The following is a 21,899-nucleotide window of genomic DNA, read 5'->3' as shown; positions in this document are numbered from 1 at the left end:
TAACAATCTTAAGTATTAAATACTGATTTTTATGAGTTTACTAGCATATACCCTATTTAAATTCCAATTATATTATTCCATGACACTTTCTTGATCCATCAATACATCCAAAATCTCTAATTAATCTAAGAATCCAAAAATCCCCAAATTTTCAATTATGAACAACTTCTTATTATGTTCATCTTTAACAACAACCCTTCAATGATTAAAGTCCATATTATCAAACTAATGATCAAAAATTAACCAAAATACAATTCTATCATGAAATCCAAACATCATGTTCGTCCAAGATTAAACCAAATTATCAAGAAATCCAACAATGCTTATAATCAAGTTTAACAATCAATGTATGATTAATGTATGCATGCATAAGTGAGCTTAATCCCTCCTCTTACACATACACATACATATACATAAATACATACATACATACATACAGCCCACACATACATACATCATCATCCATATCTTCAATCTTTCAAGCTCAAATCTATCTCAAGAACATCTAATCTAATGCATTTAATCCTTGAAATCAACCTTATATCAATACTTACTTGTGTTCTTGAGGATTTGAAGATGAGAATGAAAGTGTTGTGGGTGTGAATGTGATGGTTTTCCTTCCTATATTCTTCCTAGCTTGCTTGATCTTTCTTGTTCTTGATTAATTCTACATGGATCTTGATTGTAAGTATGTATGTTTATGATTTTTTTAATTTGTGTGTCTGTGTGTATGTGTGTGTGTTTGGCCGTGAGTTTTATAGAGAGAAAGAGAGATGGGTAGAGTGATAAATGGGTGAGCAGAGTGTTAATGTGGATCATTTTTAATTCATCCAACACATCAACCTTCTAGAAACTACAATGATTGGAAGAGGTGAGTTGGTGGAGGCTTATAGGAGCAAAGGAGAGGTGGGGAGTTGAGGTGGAGAGTGGGCCGGCCAAAGGGGGGTGTAAGGTGAAGAGTTTGTTAGTTTATAATCAATTTTGCTTAATCGTTTAACGTATTGCGTGTTTTAAATATCCAAATGGATCCCGTTTTAATAATTTTTGTCAGAATTTGAAAGAAATCAAATTCCTGACAATATGGAATATAAAAACTATTTTTCTGAATATAATTTGTGTTGGGTCCTTTCCGGGTCCATTACTGGCTTATTCTTACCTATTTTCTAGTTTTCGCGGTTCGATCCTTCCTAAATTATGTTTATGCATTGTCTCCAATGTTAATTTATATTTTGAATTTTTGGCGCCATTTAATCATTTTAATGATTCATTTACTTTCTGGCTCGCTGCCCGCGGATTTTACACGTCATGGTCGTTATAAGCCGAAATTTGGACTTTTTGTTGACTTTGCAAGATATAGAATCTTAATAAAGGAAGATTTTATTAATAAAATGATAATATATTTATAATCATGATTATATTAACGATAATCATTGCAGATTGTTACATGATATGAGCTTGCTACGGTGATTAAATGTGAGAATAACATCGTTAGTCATGTTTATCCATGATAATTAAAGAAAGAGATAAATCTTGACCCCTTTTATTAAAACGTCATTTGATGTAAGCAAGTGTTTTTTGATAAATATATGTTAACTCACTTTAAATATGAGACAATCTCTTAAATTACTAAGTGAATTTTTCTGGATATTTTAGTAAAAATAACCATTGTATTATACATAAAACACCAATTAAGGTTAGTTAAGTTATAAAGGCTTAGTCTTGAATTAACAAGTATTAACCCATACAACTTTTGAACAATTGTAGACCTCATGTAATAACCACTCAAGAGTTTCTTATAATAGGTTACGTTGCATACTCACTTAACGAGTAATTAACCGACTGTAGTGGATGATCATCAACAATCCATTGATACTTATCAATTTTAAATGGTCAATCACTACTAATATTCCATTTGGTCCATGTTAATATTAGGATTCACGTTTTTTCCCAACCAAACCCTTACAAAAATGGCAATTTCTCAACTTATTATAAATCTCAGAATCTTGACGGCTCTTTTCAAGATTCATAAGTTATTCCCCAAAACCTCACAAGAGTGGCAGTTCCCCGGATTACTGTCAAGCTCGGTATTGGGGTTCATTATAAGGATTCTTAATTTATCAACCAAGTCCTCACAAGAATAGGGATTTCTCGACTTATCATCAAGTTAGGGTTCTTGGTGTCTATTTTAAGGTTCGTCAAGACTAGCAATTTATCTGCATGTCGTCAAGCTTAGCACTTGGGGTATCTTTTAAGAGTATTTTAGCATTCATCATCAAGTGATAATTATAACATAACCATTAATTATTAAAACCAACCACATGTTTTACTATCATTATTTAACTTCAATTAAGATTCATTATAAACCAAGATGATCTTTGGAAATTTAGCTGCTAATAAGAATAATGATAAATATCAAATTAATATATACAAACATGATCAAATTGAAACAATCTAACCAATTTGGATGACTAATCTTTGATGCTAATGAATTCTCCCAAAAGCTTAATCTCCTTAATCTTCAAGGGATGGATGGATGAGATTAATTCCCTTATTAATGGTGGTGAAAAAAGGTGGTTGGAGAGTAGTGGGTGTGTATTAAACGTTTCTCTAAGGTGTATTGAATGGAGAAGATGATCATTCAATTTATAGGCTGGTCAGACCCTCAAGGCACGGCCGTGTTGAGTTGGGGAATGTCTTCATTTTTGTCCTGCATCATTTGTTGTTCTTTGTCAGATCGTAAAGCTATGAGTTAACATGGTCGTGTTAAGAAAGGCACGGTCATGTTGAGTTCCACAATAAACCAAATTCCATCAGTTTTGTCGTTTTCTCTTGTACTTGAAGGCATGGTCATGTCTTGGGAAGGCATGGCCCTGTTTTTCTTCGAAACCTTCTATTTTGTCTTTTCTTATTGCTCTTGAAGACATGGGGTGTGTTTTGGTTAACATAGTCATGTCTTGATATCCTGATTCTTGTCTTTACTTCGTATGCTCTAGGCATGACCATATCTTGATTCACCATGGGGTGTGTTGAGTTCTGTTTTCACTGTTTATCTTCGGTTTTCTTCGTGTTTCAGCTTGTTTTATTTCTTATGACTAAATTTACCTATAGATAGAAATTATAACATTAGTGGTTATTCATTCTTATATAGTTGCTGGAATTACACTTATTTGGAGATATTTTAGTATTGAAAAGATGTATAATCTCTTATATTTTTATATACAAAGAAGATCAAAGATAAAAGTGTATCATCTTAGTTAAAACTCCCTTAACTTGTTTTAAAATTTGAATAGTAAACATGTGATATGAGCTTGCCACGGTGATTAAATGTGAGAATAACATCGTTAGTCATGTTATTCCATGATAATTAAAGAAATATATAACTCTTGACCCCTTTAATTAAAACATCATTTTATGTAAGCAAGTGATTTTTGATAAAGATAAGTTAACTCACTTTAAAGATGAGACAATCCCTTTAATTACTAAGTGAATTGTTCTGGATATTTTAGTAAGAATAACCTTTGTAATATACGTAAAACACCAATTAAAAGTAGTTGACTTATAAAGGATTAATCTTGAATTACCAAGTATTAACCCACACAACTGTTGAACAATTATAAAACTCATGTAATACCCACTCAAGAGTTTCTTATAACAGGTTATGTTGAAGACTCACTTAATGAGTAATTAACCGACTTTAGTGGATGAACATCAACAATCCGTTTTCACAACGTTTTTGATAATTCTCATTCTAAATGGTCAATCCTTACTAATATTCCATTTTGTTCATGTTAATATTACGATTCATGTTTTTCCCTAACCAAGCCCTTACAAGAATGGCGATTTCTCGACTTATTATCAAGCTCGGAATCTTGGCGGCTCTTTTAAATATACTTAAGGTAATCCTCTAAAACCTCATAAGAGTGGCGATTCCCCAGATTATCGTCAAGCTCGATATTTAGGGGTTTAGTTTAAGATTCCTAATTTATCAACCAAGTCCTCAAAAGAACAACGATTTCTCGACTTATCATCAAGTTATGGGTCTTGGTGTCTATTTTAAGGTTCGCCAAGGCTTCGCAATAGGGTTGTCAACTTATGACATGGACATGTTAACACAACACGATATGGGTTTTAACAGGTTTGGGTTTGAGCTTAACAGGTTCCGTGTCTTAAACAGGTCGACCTGTTTAAGACATGCTTAAATTCATGTCCTGATAGGTTAAAGACCTAATAGTAACTTGTGTAAATTTATATATATATACACACACACACACACTCCTAAATTCTTAAACCTAAAGTCATACATACAATAGACATTTTACTAATACCTGTCAGAACCCGATATTATATTTTTTATGATGCTATTATTTGCTTCTATGGTTTTTTATTTCAAGTATGCTACGTATTTTTCGTCTTTTGTTTCTTGTATGTTATGGATTTGTGGTTTTTTTTTCAAATAGTTATGGATTATCTATTAATTTAAACTTTTATGCTCGTTTTGAAAATTTTGGTTTCGTTACATATGTAATTCATTGGGTCTTTAAACAAGTTTTAACAGGTAAACCTGTTACTAAAGAGGTTCGTGTTTGAAAAAAATGACGCGATTAGTTATCCTTTTATGTTCGTGTTTAGCACAACAGATCATCGTGTCTTATCATGTCATGGTGTTTCGTGTCCGACATGTTATGACAGCCCTACTTCGCATGACTAGCAATTTCTCAGCTTATCGTTAAGCTTAGCACTTGGGATATATTTTAAGAGTATTTTAACATTACTCATCAAGTGATAATTCCAACATAGCCATTAATTTCTTATAACCAATCACATGTTTTACTATCATTATTAAACTTCAATTAATATTAATTATAAACCTAGATAATATTCGGAAGTTTAGCTACTAATAAGCATAATGATAAAGATTAAAGTAATGCATACAAATATGATCAAACTGAAACAATCTAATCAATTTGGATTACTAAACTTTGAAGCTAATGACTTCTCCTAAAAGATTAATCTCCTTAATCTTCAAGGGTCGGATGGATGAGATTAAATCCCTTATTAATGGTGGTGAGAAGAGGTGGTTGGAGAGGAGTGAAATGTGCATTAAATATTTCTCCAATGTGTATTGAATGAAGAAGATGATCATTCAGTTTATAGGTTGATTAGACCCTCAAGGTAGGAATGTGTTGAGTTGGGCACGACCATGTCTTCATTTTTGTCCTGCTGCATTTATTGTTCTTGGTCAAATCGTACAACTATGAGTTAACACGGCCGTGTTAAGAAAGGCACAATCGTGTTGAGTTCCACAACAAACCAAATTCCATTAGTTTTGTTCTTTTCTCTTGTACTTGAAGGCATGGTCGTGCCTTGGGATGGCATGGTCGTGTTTTGCTTCAGAACCTTATATTTTGTCTTTTCTTCTAGATCTTGATGACATGGGGTGTGTTTTGGTTAACATGGCCCTATCTGGATTTCCTTATTTTTGTCTTTATTGTGTATGCTCTAGGCATGACCATATCTTGATTCACCATGGGGTGTGTTGAGTTCTGTTTTCACTGTTTATCTTCGGTTTTCTTCGTGTTTCAGCTTGTTTTATTTCTTATGACTAAATTTACCTATAGATAGAAATTATAACATTAGTGGTTATTCATTCTTATATAGTTGCTGGAATTACACTTATTTGGAGATATTTTAGTATTGAAAAGATGTATAATCTCTTATATTTTTATATACAAAGAAGATCAAAGATAAAAGTGTATCATCTTAGTTAAAACTCCCTTAACTTGTTTTAAAATTTGAATAGTAAACATGTGATATGAGCTTGCCACGGTGATTAAATGTGAGAATAACATCGTTAGTCATGTTATTCCATGATAATTAAAGAAATATATAACTCTTGACCCCTTTAATTAAAACATCATTTTATGTAAGCAAGTGATTTTTGATAAAGATAAGTTAACTCACTTTAAAGATGAGACAATCCCTTTAATTACTAAGTGAATTGTTCTGGATATTTTAGTAAGAATAACCTTTGTAATATACGTAAAACACCAATTAAAAGTAGTTGACTTATAAAGGATTAATCTTGAATTACCAAGTATTAACCCACACAACTGTTGAACAATTATAAAACTCATGTAATACCCACTCAAGAGTTTCTTATAACAGGTTATGTTGAAGACTCACTTAATGAGTAATTAACCGACTTTAGTGGATGAACATCAACAATCCGTTTTCACAACGTTTTTGATAATTCTCATTCTAAATGGTCAATCCTTACTAATATTCCATTTTGTTCATGTTAATATTACGATTCATGTTTTTCCCTAACCAAGCCCTTACAAGAATGGCGATTTCTCGACTTATTATCAAGCTCGGAATCTTGGCGGCTCTTTTAAATATACTTAAGGTAATCCTCTAAAACCTCATAAGAGTGGCGATTCCCCAGATTATCGTCAAGCTCGATATTTAGGGGTTTAGTTTAAGATTCCTAATTTATCAACCAAGTCCTCAAAAGAACAACGATTTCTCGACTTATCATCAAGTTATGGGTCTTGGTGTCTATTTTAAGGTTCGCCAAGGCTTCGCAATAGGGTTGTCAACTTATGACATGGACATGTTAACACAACACGATATGGGTTTTAACAGGTTTGGGTTTGAGCTTAACAGGTTCCGTGTCTTAAACAGGTCGACCTGTTTAAGACATGCTTAAATTCATGTCCTGATAGGTTAAAGACCTAATAGTAACTTGTGTAAATTTATATATATATACACACACACACACACTCCTAAATTCTTAAACCTAAAGTCATACATACAATAGACATTTTACTAATACCTGTCAGAACCCGATATTATATTTTTTATGATGCTATTATTTGCTTCTATGGTTTTTTATTTCAAGTATGCTACGTATTTTTCGTCTTTTGTTTCTTGTATGTTATGGATTTGTGGTTTTTTTTTCAAATAGTTATGGATTATCTATTAATTTAAACTTTTATGCTCGTTTTGAAAATTTTGGTTTCGTTACATATGTAATTCATTGGGTCTTTAAACAAGTTTTAACAGGTAAACCTGTTACTAAAGAGGTTCGTGTTTGAAAAAAATGACGCGATTAGTTATCCTTTTATGTTCGTGTTTAGCACAACAGATCATCGTGTCTTATCATGTCATGGTGTTTCGTGTCCGACATGTTATGACAGCCCTACTTCGCATGACTAGCAATTTCTCAGCTTATCGTTAAGCTTAGCACTTGGGATATATTTTAAGAGTATTTTAACATTACTCATCAAGTGATAATTCCAACATAGCCATTAATTTCTTATAACCAATCACATGTTTTACTATCATTATTAAACTTCAATTAATATTAATTATAAACCTAGATAATATTCGGAAGTTTAGCTACTAATAAGCATAATGATAAAGATTAAAGTAATGCATACAAATATGATCAAACTGAAACAATCTAATCAATTTGGATTACTAAACTTTGAAGCTAATGACTTCTCCTAAAAGATTAATCTCCTTAATCTTCAAGGGTCGGATGGATGAGATTAAATCCCTTATTAATGGTGGTGAGAAGAGGTGGTTGGAGAGGAGTGAAATGTGCATTAAATATTTCTCCAATGTGTATTGAATGAAGAAGATGATCATTCAGTTTATAGGTTGATTAGACCCTCAAGGTAGGAATGTGTTGAGTTGGGCACGACCATGTCTTCATTTTTGTCCTGCTGCATTTATTGTTCTTGGTCAAATCGTACAACTATGAGTTAACACGGCCGTGTTAAGAAAGGCACAATCGTGTTGAGTTCCACAACAAACCAAATTCCATTAGTTTTGTTCTTTTCTCTTGTACTTGAAGGCATGGTCGTGCCTTGGGATGGCATGGTCGTGTTTTGCTTCAGAACCTTATATTTTGTCTTTTCTTCTAGATCTTGATGACATGGGGTGTGTTTTGGTTAACATGGCCCTATCTGGATTTCCTTATTTTTGTCTTTATTGTGTATGCTCTAGGCATAGCCATGTCTTGATTCATCATGGGGTATGTTGAGTTCTGTTTTCACCGTTTATCTCTGTTTTTCTTTATATTTCAGATTGTTTTATTTCTTAGGACTATATTTACATATAGATAGAATTTATAAACATTACTGGTTATTTATTCTAATATAGTTGCCGAAATTATGCTTATTTGGAGATATTTTAGTATTGAAAAAATGTATAATTTCTTATACATCAGTGATTTCATAAGTTTTCACACCCCAACTTAGGGCCTAGGAGTGTGACTAATAGTAGGTACCTGATTTGTAAATATATCAAAGTTTAAGGTTATATAGCGGAAGTCTTGAATTAAAATATTAATATAAAAGACGGGAATTAAACAACAGTTAAGTATATTACAAAAAGAGTTGGAGTTATAAACCATAATTTACAATATTTTAATTAAAACTTCATGAGCCATCAGATCGTCTAACGGCAAGACTCCAGCTCCAAACATCTATTCTTGGTTACCTGTAAAATAGTTAATAAAATACATCAACACATGCTGGTGAACATGCTGACACTAAAACATTTATGAAAACCTTTAGTTCATACTAGAAATAATCAACGGCCCTCTATACCGGAGTACCATCTATACCACATTAGTCAAGCCCTCACGTCCCCCATAGACTAGCTCAAACACACGTATAACTAGCCCAATTGTCAGCAGACACTAAAGTTTTAGGGATATATTATCCCATGTAAACTTTGGGGTCTGGGTAAATGATGTAACAACTCGGGTTTTCATATAATATAATAATACCCGGCCCGTTTAAAGTTTTCAACGTATCTTGTCCGATCAATTTATTTATTTCGTTATCAATCATTTTATCAATTAAACTGGTTTATTATCATTAAACCACTCTTTAATATCTTGTTTATTAGTTAGGTCTCGGTCAAAATATTGTGTACGTTATTACTCGATCTCGATTTTTACTTTGTTTAAAAACGTTATATATATAGGATTGATTTCTTTTGAGAACCACTTTTAGTTTTAAGAACTCGAAAGAAATCAACGTAACAATGTTTTGTTTTTCGCAATTGTTTTACACATGTGTAATACGTAAGTGTAAGTGATGTACAAAAAATTATGGTATTTTTTTACACACCGACTCGACTTTTTACACATGTGTAACTAACGTTTAAGGTTGTGTAATTATCAAAAATACTTATTCTCTCTCATGCTTCATTTTTTAATCAAATTTAATCTCAGCCACGTATTTCATATCATTTAATTAAATGTGTGGTTCAAAATTGAGTTATTAAATTTCTTAAAACTCATCATGGTTCTCAAAATAACCCTCCCCATGTATATGTATATATATATATATATATATGAACTATTAAATATATACAATCTAACCCTTTAACTTTATTTTTATCCAACCTTGTTTACCCTTTCAAACTTTAAGACTGTTTTTGTAAAATTATTATAATATCAATTCCTTCTCCCTCCAATTCCCGTACCCCAAAACCCAAACTTTTCCCGACTTAATTTTCATTTAATTCACTTATAATTATGGATTTGTTTACGTCAAGATCGCTACTTGTTCCATACGAAATCAATACTTATAGAAACCTCGTTAAAATTGTATATTTAAATTATCATTCTCATTCTTTAACCAACTGGACACATCATCCCAGTGGCTGGTGTGTGTTTGTGCGATCAGTCCATAGAACCGGTCAGGGACTCAGGTTCGAGCTCCCTGGACGCGGTTGTTATTATTTATTTATTTTTAAGGTTTTAAATGGTTTAAACGATTATTATAATGAATATTTAATACAAAATAAATTTTATTTTTTTCAACCGACACTTTTAATTCACGTTCTCCTAACGTGAACATCCTTAATAACTTGTTATTTATAGTTTTAAATGTGTGTGTGTATATATATATATATATATATAGCTTTTGAATATGAAAATATAATACATATAATTTTAAATCAATTTGTTAAACATATCTTTTGCTACACTTAGTTAAACTAATGCCCATTAAAAACTCGAGATAAATGTTTATCTAAATATTAAAGCATATTGTGACTTAGTTATTTAAATATTTATTTATTTGAATTATATATATGTATTGTTATCATAATTATAATTATTTTTTACACATTCTTTACTTATTTATATTTAAATGTATATTTATTATATCTCATATTATATTTAATTAAATTATTTAATTTATCTATTTAGTTATGTATTTAGCTAAATATTATTATAATAAGTATATTTGATATTAAAGCTATTTATTTAAATTGTGTACTTATTTATTCTATCAACGGTATTATGTAATTAATAGAAGTAATCGTTCCTATAACAACTATTAACAATAATATTGGTTTTTACAATTATAATAACAATAGAAATCCATCGATCAATCAATAATCATTTTAATCACAAAACATAATTCAATTCACATCGAATCTGTAATCCATTATTCGTGTATTATCATTTATAATTAATTTATATTATTATATTTAACTAGGAATCTTTGTCGGTGCATCCGAAAGGGTTTATCTCTCTCACACCATCAGTTATATTTCGTTCATCCGATCAAATGAGTACCACATTCCCCTATTTTACTTGTTTTCAACGTTTTTGGGACATATGTGTCGATATATTATTTCTCTATTGTATAATACTCAAACTGCAACTATTGTAATTTGTGTTAACAGTTTTTTACCATACTTGTTATGTGCTTACATGTTTATATGAATCGCATTCGGAGAGATCCGACATAATCTCATAATAGTATGATCATATGACAGCCGTATTAGAATTTGTGCTTTTCGTCATCTCATTTATTTTGCTCATTGGTTGAATTGCTTATCTCATTTGACTTGTTACAACATTTATTATTCTATTATATATAAATTAAAACTGGTGTGTTGTTCACTCAACCTTGTGTTGACAAATCTACTTTATTTATAACGCATATGCAGGTGATCGTGTGATGTGAAGTTAGTTCAAGATTTGAAAGAACACTTAAGAATCAAGATAGAGAAATAAACAAGACATTTGTTTTATGAATTATGATTATTTGGGGAATTATTTGTTTTTGGATATTGTATTTGAATATTTGGTTTTAATTTAATTTAATAGATATTGAAATTTCCAATATTGCACGATAGTACTTTGATAGCTGTGAGCAATCAACTCACGCCCCGGCATTTCCGCCGTAGGTTGGGGTGTGAAAAATGACTCGATTAAAGATTTTTAAAGTTATGAGCGTATTCACCTTTGTTTTGATCAGCACTATCACTGATTTTGTTTTGAAGTTACCTCGGACCTATAGTATAAGAATAACAAAGTATAAGTACTAGATCAATGATCTAGCTATAGACTTTTAGTCTATTTGCATATTCTTTACCTTGATAATTATATTCTTAGACTTGAACATTTAGTCCAAAACATTTATTAATAAAACATTGTGTTTCTTCTTCATGAAGAAACATATATACTGAGTTTCTTCTTTGATAAGAAACATTATGAAATCTTTATAATTATAAAAAAATAATATTTAATATATACCCTTTGTCTTATAAAAACTCTATTTTACTTATTAGCTCATCAAGGTATAGATTATACCCCCGACTAAGGTCTAAGCCATATATAATAAAATAATCAGGTAGTACCCCTACCTTGTATGTCTAGCTTATATGAAATGCCTAAGTTTGACGCGGGCAACACTTCTACTTGTCGGCGGGTAATCGAGAATACAAACAAACAAAGCTTCAACACTTGCACGTACTTCGAGAAACGAATCGTCAGAACGTCGGGATCGAGGCGCGAATATGGAAACAATACGAGTATGAAGTTTGAGTTGGGATGCACAAGGTAGAGCCCAACACCCCTATTTTATAGGGGCTGAGATTATGACCCATCGCGGTACGCGATGGGATAAAAAAGGGGATCCATCGCGTATCGCGGTGGACCGCTTAACCGGCTCTGATAATTATATATCATCGCGTATAGCAATGGAACTTGGGTTTGGTCATATCGTATTGCGAAACCGCCCACTATGTTTGATTGGTCACCTAGTAGACCTGCCACGTGGTGACACGTGGTTGGACACGTGTCCACGATTACTTCGTCTGGTCATCGCGTATCATGATGACCCAAAAGGTTAGGTGATCGCGACACCGCCCATCCTGGGGTAATGTGATATATCCGTCACGTATCGCGATGGGTTATCTTCTGTCTCATCGCGTATCACGATGGGCCGTGAAAACCAGAATCTCCATTTTAGTCCATTTAACTTTCATATCTTGTCACTTCTAGGTATCGCTTCCATTTACCAAAAATACTAAAGGCGGCTCGTAAGAGGTGATGCGAGCGTGTGAAGTACGACATCAAGCACCACATTGCGCCCATCGCCCGTGCCTGTGCGCATCGGGTGCTTCGCACCCTATGCTAGGACCACTGGTGCATGCATCACATATAAGAATACTACAATGGAAACTCATCTTCTTATAAAGAGCTTCCAAATATTTTCTACTTTCCACGTGGGATGGACTTTATCTTCTTTATTTATACCCATGTGAAGGAGTTTCATTTTCTTCCTTCTTTCCATGTGGGATGAATTCCTTTCCCTCATTTCCTTAATATGGAATATTTTCAACTTTAATTTAATTTATACATATCTTATTATTTCTTTACCATATTTATTATTAAAATATTTTTGGGTCATTCTATTTTCAATGCTGACATTTTTAACCCAAAAATAAACGTGGTCATTTTCGAGATGTTACATCCTTCCCACATTGGAATGAATATTGTCCTCGAGATTCGTTAAAATAGGTGCGGGTATTTTTTTCTTATCTCATATTCCAATTCCCAAATAAATTTTGGTCCTCTTCGGAAATTCCATCTTATTTTGAATAACTTTAGTTTTCGCCTTTTTTGAGGTTCTTAACTTTAAAATCTTTAACTTGTAGAGGTTTTTGTACAAATTTCATATTTTCGTTGATTTTGACATCTCTTAAAGGCATAGCTAAAGTTTCGTCAACCAGACACTTACGTAAGTTGGAAACATGGAGCACATCATGTATTCCTTTCATTTCTTCGGGCAAACGTCAGCGATAAGCTACAGTTCCGATTCGCTCAAGCACTTCGAATGGTCCAACAAAACGTGGACTTAGTTTTCCTTTCTTTCCGAATCAGGCAACACCTTTCCAAGGTGATACTTTCAATAAAACCTTAAGACCTACCTTAAATTTCAACGGCTTACGACGAACATCAACATAACTCTTTTGTCGATATCTAGCCGTCTTAAGTCGCTCACGGATTTGTAACACTTTATCTGTGGTTTCTTGGACTATTTCGGGTCCAGACATTTGGTTATCTCATGTTTCAGACCAACATACCGTCACAACCATCATACAACACATATAACAAAAGAACACATATATCAACCAAACGATTACACGTCACAACCATCATACAACACATATATCAAAAGATTACTTCCCATCCTAGGAGTTTTCATCAAGATTCATCAAGAAACAAGAGTTCAACATTAACACTTACGTATTGTGATTCCTAGAAGCAAATAATGATTAAGAGACGTCCAAATCCTTCCAAGAACACCAAAATCGCCTTAGGAACTATTTGTTTTCATCTGGAAGCAGCTAGGGTAAGTTATGGGTACATTATTGTTTTAAAAATTATTTTTAAACAAAATTCCTTATATGCACGTCCGTCGCACTACGCGACGGTCGTAGCTCCTGCCTGTCGCGTAGCGTGGTGGGCTTTAATATATACATACATACATACACACACACATATATATATACACATATATATATATTACATATAAAACATTTTAGATGGACAAGATGGTAAATTTACAATTTCTAGACGTCATCAAAATTAATTGGGGGAGACACCGCTAAAGTAAATATTTCACCTCCGGCGACCTTACAAGTCATCTCCGGCCACATCTATATTACAATCTCCCGGGACCTTTTAATTAGGGTCATTGTTATCGAAACCTCTGTAATGACTCTCCAATCAAACCCTGCAATAAAAACTTGCAATCACCCTTTCAAATGTGGTGCTTAAAGTGTGTTAAAACTTAAAAGTCGTGTTTTACCGGCTATTATTTTATTGTTGGACTATATATAATGAATGTGTTTAGGGAGGCTTCTTTGCAAAGTTCAAATGCCATACAAAGCATGGAAAATGGATTAATAAGATGTAAGTTGCCTTCAACAAAGTTAGATGATGTTTTGAAGATATCATTTTGTTACTATAGAAGTAAACTTATTTATTAGTTTAATTTAGGCCCGTAAACGAACCAAACTTTTAGTGAACTGTTTAACGGGAAGTTCATTTATCTTCGTTTATTTTAACAAAAGCATCGTTTTTTGTTCATTCAAATGAGAACGAACATAAACATATGGCTAATTTATTCATTTACGTTCTTGAATGTTCGTTTCATGCCCATTCGTTTGTGTTTAATATTTATATTTTAGAACCCTTTGGTAAGTTTTAAAATGTTTAATGATAATGGTATTATAGACTTTAAATTGAAAACTGATTCATAATTTTAATTGGTGTATGTTCATGCTCGTCCATTTATGCTCACGAACCATTTGTTTAGAATATTAACGAACGAACAAAAATGAATATGTTTGCATTCATCATCTTAAAAAACATACACGATCAAGAATATTTGTTCGTTTTAAACAGCCGAACACGAACATGCTCCACTCAGTTGCAAGAAAAGGTTGGGATGGGTGTAAAATGCAAACTGAAGAAGTCGAAGGAGAAGTTCATCTGGTAAGAGTTGCAAATTTCAATCTATTTGCAATGGAACATTTGTTGAGAGAAGTTAAAGATACATCTATCACACTAGGGTCAAGAGTTTATTTTCGGTTTAATCCCTCTACGAAACCGATCATTCGATTAATGCAAAATCTACTCCGTAATGCCGTTCGGGTGCTTGGTTGACCATCGATTAATGTTAATTATTAATCAACCATTGGTTAATCAAGTTTTGCAGGTTTCTTCCATGTTTTGCGTGTTTCTTGCAACGATATTGACATATGTATATTTGCAAGGAGTGGAAACAAGCATGATGTACATCATTTGGGTGGGAATAGATGAGTTAAGGAATCAATAGGGTCAATTTGACTATGACTATAAACACATGTGATGAATGGTGTATGTTTGTGATGTATATAAATTTATAATGTTGAAACAGTGTGAAGTTGACCGTGTTCTTAACTAGAATTGTTTGTATAAATACATTGTTGATGTCGGGCATTAAGCTTTCATTAAGCTTTTGATCTATTTTTAAATGTATTAAATTTGCAACTTAGTCAGACTTCATCTTAAATCTTAATATTTATAAGAAAACACTTATATTTATCTATATTAGTTATGTTCAGTAACTTAAAAACCACGTAAATTGTGTTTAACTTGTTTCCTTTGCTGACATAAACTTTAATTCTGTTGTACCCTAAACTGTAGAATACACATTTTACTATAGCAAATGCCGCAACCCTAACAATCTGAATCCCTACCGACCGAAATCTCGTTGCCCTACCGCAACATTCAGGGTCTTTCACTTAGATAAAAGTAGACATATAATGGTGGAGCTAGATTTTGCTTCAATGAATCAAATATTTAATGGCTATTGTGTGGCCAAAGATTAAGGAGGAGATGCGTGTGATTTGCTACATTTTGAGTCAAATAAAGTCAAACGATCAGCTTGAAGGATGCCATAATGCAAAAATTTCTATAACTAGCAGTATTGTGGTCATATTTCACACCCGTCGCAAAGCGCGGGCCCTCTGCTAGTGTGTGTGTGTGTGTATATATATACAATTAACTAATTATATAACAAGGTATGCACGCCTAACACATATAATCATATAATATAGATACAATCGTTTATAATCATATTTGGGTTCGAAATTTATCATCAACGCGTACAGACTAACTTGTGTGTGTGACTCGTGTAATTGTTATGCATGACGTGAAATATAACGGAGTTTGGGTTAACGAGGTTAACGTAAAAATGTGCGGTGTCACATTTTGCCTTTATTGATCATACAAAGACCCGGTTCTTATCCTAAAATAAATGGTTATGATCCGTAACCTGATTCAGGACCAGCCCAAATGGGGGCCAATGAGGTCGACGAACCTAGAGTTATTTTCCCAAGAGGCCAATAATCATTAAAAAATATGTATTTTTATATATAATGTTGTTTTAAACCTTAAACATACAAAATGACTCCTTGGTGTAATGGAAAATAGTGGTAGTCTAGGGAATTAAAGGTCATGGGTTCAATTCCTGTTCGTGGTGTTTTTATTGTTGTTGTTGTTGATGATGATGATGTTGTTTGCTTTGATTTGCAACCCAATTGGTAAAGTTGTCAAATACTTATCACATAACTAAAAACGTGATTTCAGATAACCTTTTTGTACTGGTCATCTGGTCCCGAGCCCCAAAATTTTAAAGGATTCTTGGAGACGAACATGATCTGATTTATGCCACCCTTAGCAGACAACACAACTAGACTATAATATCTAACAATAATATATCCATTGGACTTAAAACCAATATTCCAGTCTAGTAACACAACTTGAGAAGAAGAAGAAAAAAAATACCTTAGCCCAATAACTTAAAGACTAGAAAACAAGATATAATATTTAGCTTTTGGCCTCGTTTGATGGTATGTGCCATTTAATATTTAGGCTTAACTCGTGTCAAATTTTTCGTTAATAATACAGTTAAGTGCATAGATAATATCATGGTCTTGTTCACAAGTTTTGAATTCAACCATAGAGTTAAGTAAATCTGTTGCATAATCCTCCATTGGTGCCCCTTATTAAGCTTTTAAAGGATACAACATCACAACAAAGGAAAGGCATCCATTCTATTTTATGAATTGTCCATGTTATTGTATATCCAATTCATTGCTGGTTTTTAGTCGACTCCATTGGCATCAACTGTGTTGGTTTAGCTGCTTCCCTCATTTGTTGTTTGACTCTTCACTTTCGTTAGCTATCGTTATTGGTTGTTCAGATTAGAGAAAAATAGATCTAAGTAAAGAGGGAAGAGAATTCCGTTGGCATTGAGAGAGGTGTGATGATGGCCTTTGTATTGGAGTAAAAAAACCTCGATGACTGCCTATTGAGGTCACCTGTGAGAGGTGGGATCTAATCATGGGGAAATTCCTAAAATAGACATGATTGGTCAACTTTTCAAAAATTGAATTGAATATTCAGATTCTGAAAATGAACTTTTACTCTTAGTGCGAAAACAGAATCCATGACTCCACCTTTGTCTGAAAACACTTTCCAAGTAGAGACATACCAGGTGCATAACATTTGTATTCTATGTATGAAGACACATGATAATTTTAAAAACTTATCATGTACCACACGCGACCATTAGTTTTTTTTATGTGATGTACAAAGACTTTAAGTTCAGGTGATTTTCTCTGCCCATAAAGATAAGATAGGTGAATTCAGATCCTTCCTAGGTCTGGTCACTTCTATAAAGAAGGTCTTGTACAATGATTTTGGTTTGAATGTTTTGTTCGATATGAAATGGATTAAATTGAGTTTCAGACAATGCTAATTCTAATGTTAAAGGCGGAGATGGGATGATTGTCTACTAAGGAATGCCAGCTTCGAAATATTTATATTGGTTTAGTTAGTTGTTCTCTTTATGAAAAGGATGGTGAAAACTCTTTGCATCTCTTCTCTTCTTATTGGGTGGCCATCCATATTTGGCAAGGTGTAAGTTCGTGGTGCATGGTTCCCCCCATTTATGAGTTTTTGTTTTCATATCTTTTATAGTTCCTAATACTGCCTCTCTTCGGGGCAATATTTAAGGTCGACTCATCGACCTCCGTGAAACCGTACCACTGATGCCCGGGAACTGATGGAATCCGTAAACCTTACGTATCCGTCAAATTGAGTAAAGTGAGAATCTAATAGGGAGGACTTTAGCTTGTTGAATGTAAGTTGTATGTCGTTTGAGGAAGTATGTATAAGTGTAAGGGTGCAAAATGTAACATACGTGAACGTGAGAAAACAAAAGAAAACCCAACCCAACCCAACCCAACCCAACCCTTGTCTTTGTTGTGGAAATTAGGGATATTGTTTCATCACACTCAATATCATCAGAATTCTGATTCATCTTGATCTTGTTGTCTTGTATAAGTATGGATCAGCTTATGAGTAAGTTCGGAAGTTACTGGCTCGGTAACAAAGCCAACAAAGAACTTAACTCCGTCGGCGATGATATCAACGTAACCATCTCTCTTTTCATTCATCATAATATCATATCATATCTCTTTTAATTCTAATTGTTTCTTTCAAATCATAACTTAAATTGGGGGCGTTGACTATGCTTGGTTTAGTTTTGACTTTAGATTCTAGTTACTGCTGCTTTTATCTTTGGTGAACCAAGGTTTTATCAGTTTTGGGTTTCTTTTTATCAAACCCACCTTGCAAATGTTTATGGTTGTTATTTTTTTAAATAAAGTCATACGAGTTTCAGATTTATCAGAAAGAAATGGATTTGAACTTACCATGTATGTGCGTTTGCCCTGTGGTGTCTTTTGTTCTTTTGATAATTTGCTTGTATATTAGAATCAACTGATATTGAGTTTACATAGAATCTTATCTTTAGAGACGGAAACTAATCAAATATGAATACCACTCATTTAACTGCTTTATATCCCATGTCTATAGCACAGCTTTAAGTTTCATGTACCGGTAAGGACAAATGATGAAGCCTAACCTACTAATTTCAATTATTTCAGAAATTAAAAAAATTAATTTTATATACTACAAAGCATGAGGGTTAAGATCCTGTCTCTTTCGATTGTTTGATGCAGATTTGATTTTTTACTTGTTTGAAAATAGAAAAGTGGATGAATTATAATAATTAATTGGTGATTGATTTATGTTTGTGTTTCTATTTTTCAGAGTTTGCAAAGTAGTATATCGGGTGGAGCAACATGGTTCGTCAACAAAATGAAAGGTTCGTTTTTCTACGTTTATTCTTTCTATGGTAACTAATTTCAAGCTGAATGCACAATTTTCTTTTGGACACATATAAGGGAAATATTTAATTTTGCACGGTAACTATCTGCTTTTTCCTCAGATACATCAGTTGTTGAAGTTTGCTTCATAATGTGATTTCATTAAAATGTTTTGATAAGTTAGGGCTATAAATGGTGGCACCGTAAAAGTTTTATGAGCAATGACTAATCGTTCGCCTTAGTATTTATAATAATATAATATCGAATCGTCTTGAAGGAGAACCCTATATATAGAAAACAAACTTAAAACTCTAAAACTTAATTTGGCCTCTGGGCTTAACATAAGTAAACCCTAATTCTCCAATAAAAACTACTATAAAAAACGTAGAAAACATTTTATAATTGGTCGAAAGGATGAAACTGTCAATCTGCTTAAAGTGTATTTTTTTCGTCTAGTGGCAATAATAATTTCTGGGAAGGAGGGTATTAATTGTCATTGTTTAACCGGTTTGGCTAAACGTTTTGACTCGTTATTAAATGCTTTCTATGTTTTTTATAGCATTTAATAATCGGTCAAAACGATAAAATGCTAAATATCAAACCTGTTTGATTAAACGAGTCATGTTCAGGTTGGCTTGTTTAACCCATTTAATAAAACATGCTGACTTGTCAACCCGTTTATGGTCCGTTTAATTAAGTAGGCTGTCCTGGAAAGTTGTTTACGGCCTTTAAAATCATTTCTTACTATTCTTAAAACAATGTCTGTTTACAACTTGATCACATCCTGCTAACACATTAACCCGTTTAAGTCGTTCTTATAAATGGTTCAATGTGTCCTGTACTCCTGTTTATTTTGCATGATTTTAAGTGTGTCCAAATTAAGATGTCTTTTGACATAATTAAGTGTATGGTCAGTGGTGGACCCAAGAAAGTTTTTTGTCCGTACACAGGGGTCGGAAATTTTTTTGTCCGTACACAGGGGTCGGAAATTTTTTTGTCCGTACACAGTTGACTATCGCAATATAATATTTTTTTGGTTCGGTTCGATCGTACTGGTCGGGTCAAATTGCGTTGTATATATATATATATAGAAAAAATGATAATCAAACAAAGCATTATATTACCAAAAGAAAAAGAAAGAAAGAAAAGTACCGAGAAACTTTGTTATAAGTGCATAATTATTGTACAATATATCTATAGCTTTGTTCTTTATAGGCTTTCAATTTTTGAAATCAAACCAAAACATCATCTAGTTTGACATTTATAAGCAATTTTTTCTCGATGTAACAAATAAAACCATCGTTTAAACTCTCATCACTCATCTGATCATGCAAATTGATTACGCAAATCGGACTTCACGTACTCTATCACCGAAAAGCAAATTTCAACGCTTACGGTTGCAACGGGTAATTATGATACGAGAGCTAACTTTAGTTAACGAATAAACAATGCACCAATGCAAATGAAGTAAGTGAGCAAAATAATGTATAACCGAAACTTTTTTTTTAGATTAAAACACTTAATCCGTTGAATTCACCTGGCATATCACTTCCGCAATCATAATCCTTCTTTTTTAATTAGCTTAAATGTAGATTAGGTTGGGAGTTTGAGACTTGTGCATAAAAGTTGAGCATAAATTAATTGATCATTTGAGCTTAAACTTGTATTTAAGTTATTTCTTATTAAACTCAAATTTAGTTGGTATATCAATTATACACTTATATAATTGTAGTTGTAAATATGTAAAAAAAAATTATTAGGGCCGGTCTCAAATTTCATGAGGTCGTTCTCGAACTTCCAACGGGGTCGTTGTGTCGTTCTCGAAATCACACAGGGGGTCGGGGTCAAAATTATACATGGGTCGGTCGGATTTTAACACATATATACTAGTAAAAAAAATTCACAGGGGTTGGCCGACCCCCCTACCCAAAGGGTAGGTACGCCACTGTGTATGGTTCGTGTTTGGGTTCACCAATTCAACCCAAATTAGTTCTCTTGCCAGGGTTAATATTGTAATTTTACGTTTACAGGAAAAATGCAAAAGCCACTAACCGAACTTCTCAAGGAACACGACTTGCCATCGGGTATATTCCCTCGCGATGCTACAAACTACGAGTTTGATGAACAAACCAAAAAGCTAACCGTTTTCATACCCACAATCTGTGAAGTCGGTTACAGAGACTCATCCGTTTTAAGGTTTGCAACCAGTGTAACCGGTTACCTTGAGAAAGGAAAGTTAACTGATATAGAAGGACTCAAGACAAAAGTTATGATTTGGGTTAAAGTGACTTGCATCACTTCTGAAGGGTCCAAGCTGCATTTCACTGCTGGGTTGAAGAAGTCGAGAAGTAGACAGGCGTATGACGTTTGTAGGGATGGTATTACGGTGGATAAGTTCTGAGCCGGGTTGGGTGATGGTATGTTTCTGAGACTTGTTTATGTTTTTATTTGGTTATGTGAAAACTATGGACTCTAATGAAGTGTTAGATGTTTGGTTATGTATGTTGTTTGTGGATGAAATAATAATAACTGTATAGGTTTTGAATGTTTTGGTGATTTTTTGTGTTTTTGGTGATTTGACCTCAAAAGTAGGAGCTCAAAACCTGACTCTGGCTCAATTTCTATTTAAAGCTCGAGCTGCGAGTTTTGAGCACAAATCGACTTTTATGTGTATTTTTTTCTGATCTTTAAGATACATGAAGATACGATTCCAGCCATATCTACTCGATATGATATGAGTTTTGTTTTAACATTTTACACCCTATTCTGCATCTCTTTAATTTTTTTTCTATGCGTGAAATACAAACTGACATGTCTAATTCTCATTGTTGTTTTCGGCCTACAGTTTC

General features: G+C 33.1%; 1 protein-coding gene across 1 annotated transcript; it reads left to right on the top strand.

Annotated features, from left to right (window-relative positions):
- The first annotated feature begins 18,167 nt into the window (after positions 1 to 18,167).
- Positions 18,168 to 21,606, top strand: LOC143614249 (uncharacterized protein At5g01610-like). Its single transcript, XM_077087743.1, has 3 exons — positions 18,168 to 18,312; positions 18,995 to 19,049; positions 21,081 to 21,606. Exons 1-3 carry the CDS (start codon positions 18,226 to 18,228, stop codon positions 21,449 to 21,451), a joined length of 513 nt encoding a protein of 170 aa, XP_076943858.1. The 5' UTR covers positions 18,168 to 18,225; the 3' UTR covers positions 21,452 to 21,606.
- The last annotated feature ends 293 nt before the right edge of the window (positions 21,607 to 21,899 follow it).

This window comes from Bidens hawaiensis, unplaced genomic scaffold (genome assembly GCF_021521415.1).
Source record: "Bidens hawaiensis isolate Kalapana, Puna unplaced genomic scaffold, B.hawaiensis_p1.1 tig00039480_1, whole genome shotgun sequence".
Classification (NCBI taxonomy): domain Eukaryota; kingdom Viridiplantae; phylum Streptophyta; class Magnoliopsida; order Asterales; family Asteraceae; genus Bidens; species Bidens hawaiensis.
This window is presented reverse-complemented; position numbering and strand designations above follow the sequence as displayed.

Bases quoted from the DNA above. Each gene is read 5' to 3' on its own strand.
- LOC143614249 (XM_077087743.1), top strand. From the start codon at position 18,226: ATGGATCAGCTTATGAGTAAGTTCGGAAGTTACTGGCTCGGTAACAAA. The intron at 18,313-18,994 runs GTAACCATCTCT...TCTATTTTTCAG, and splicing joins CCGTCGGCGATGATATCAAC to AGTTTGCAAAGTAGTATATC. The intron at 19,050-21,080 runs GTTCGTTTTTCT...TTACGTTTACAG, and splicing joins GTTCGTCAACAAAATGAAAG to GAAAAATGCAAAAGCCACTA.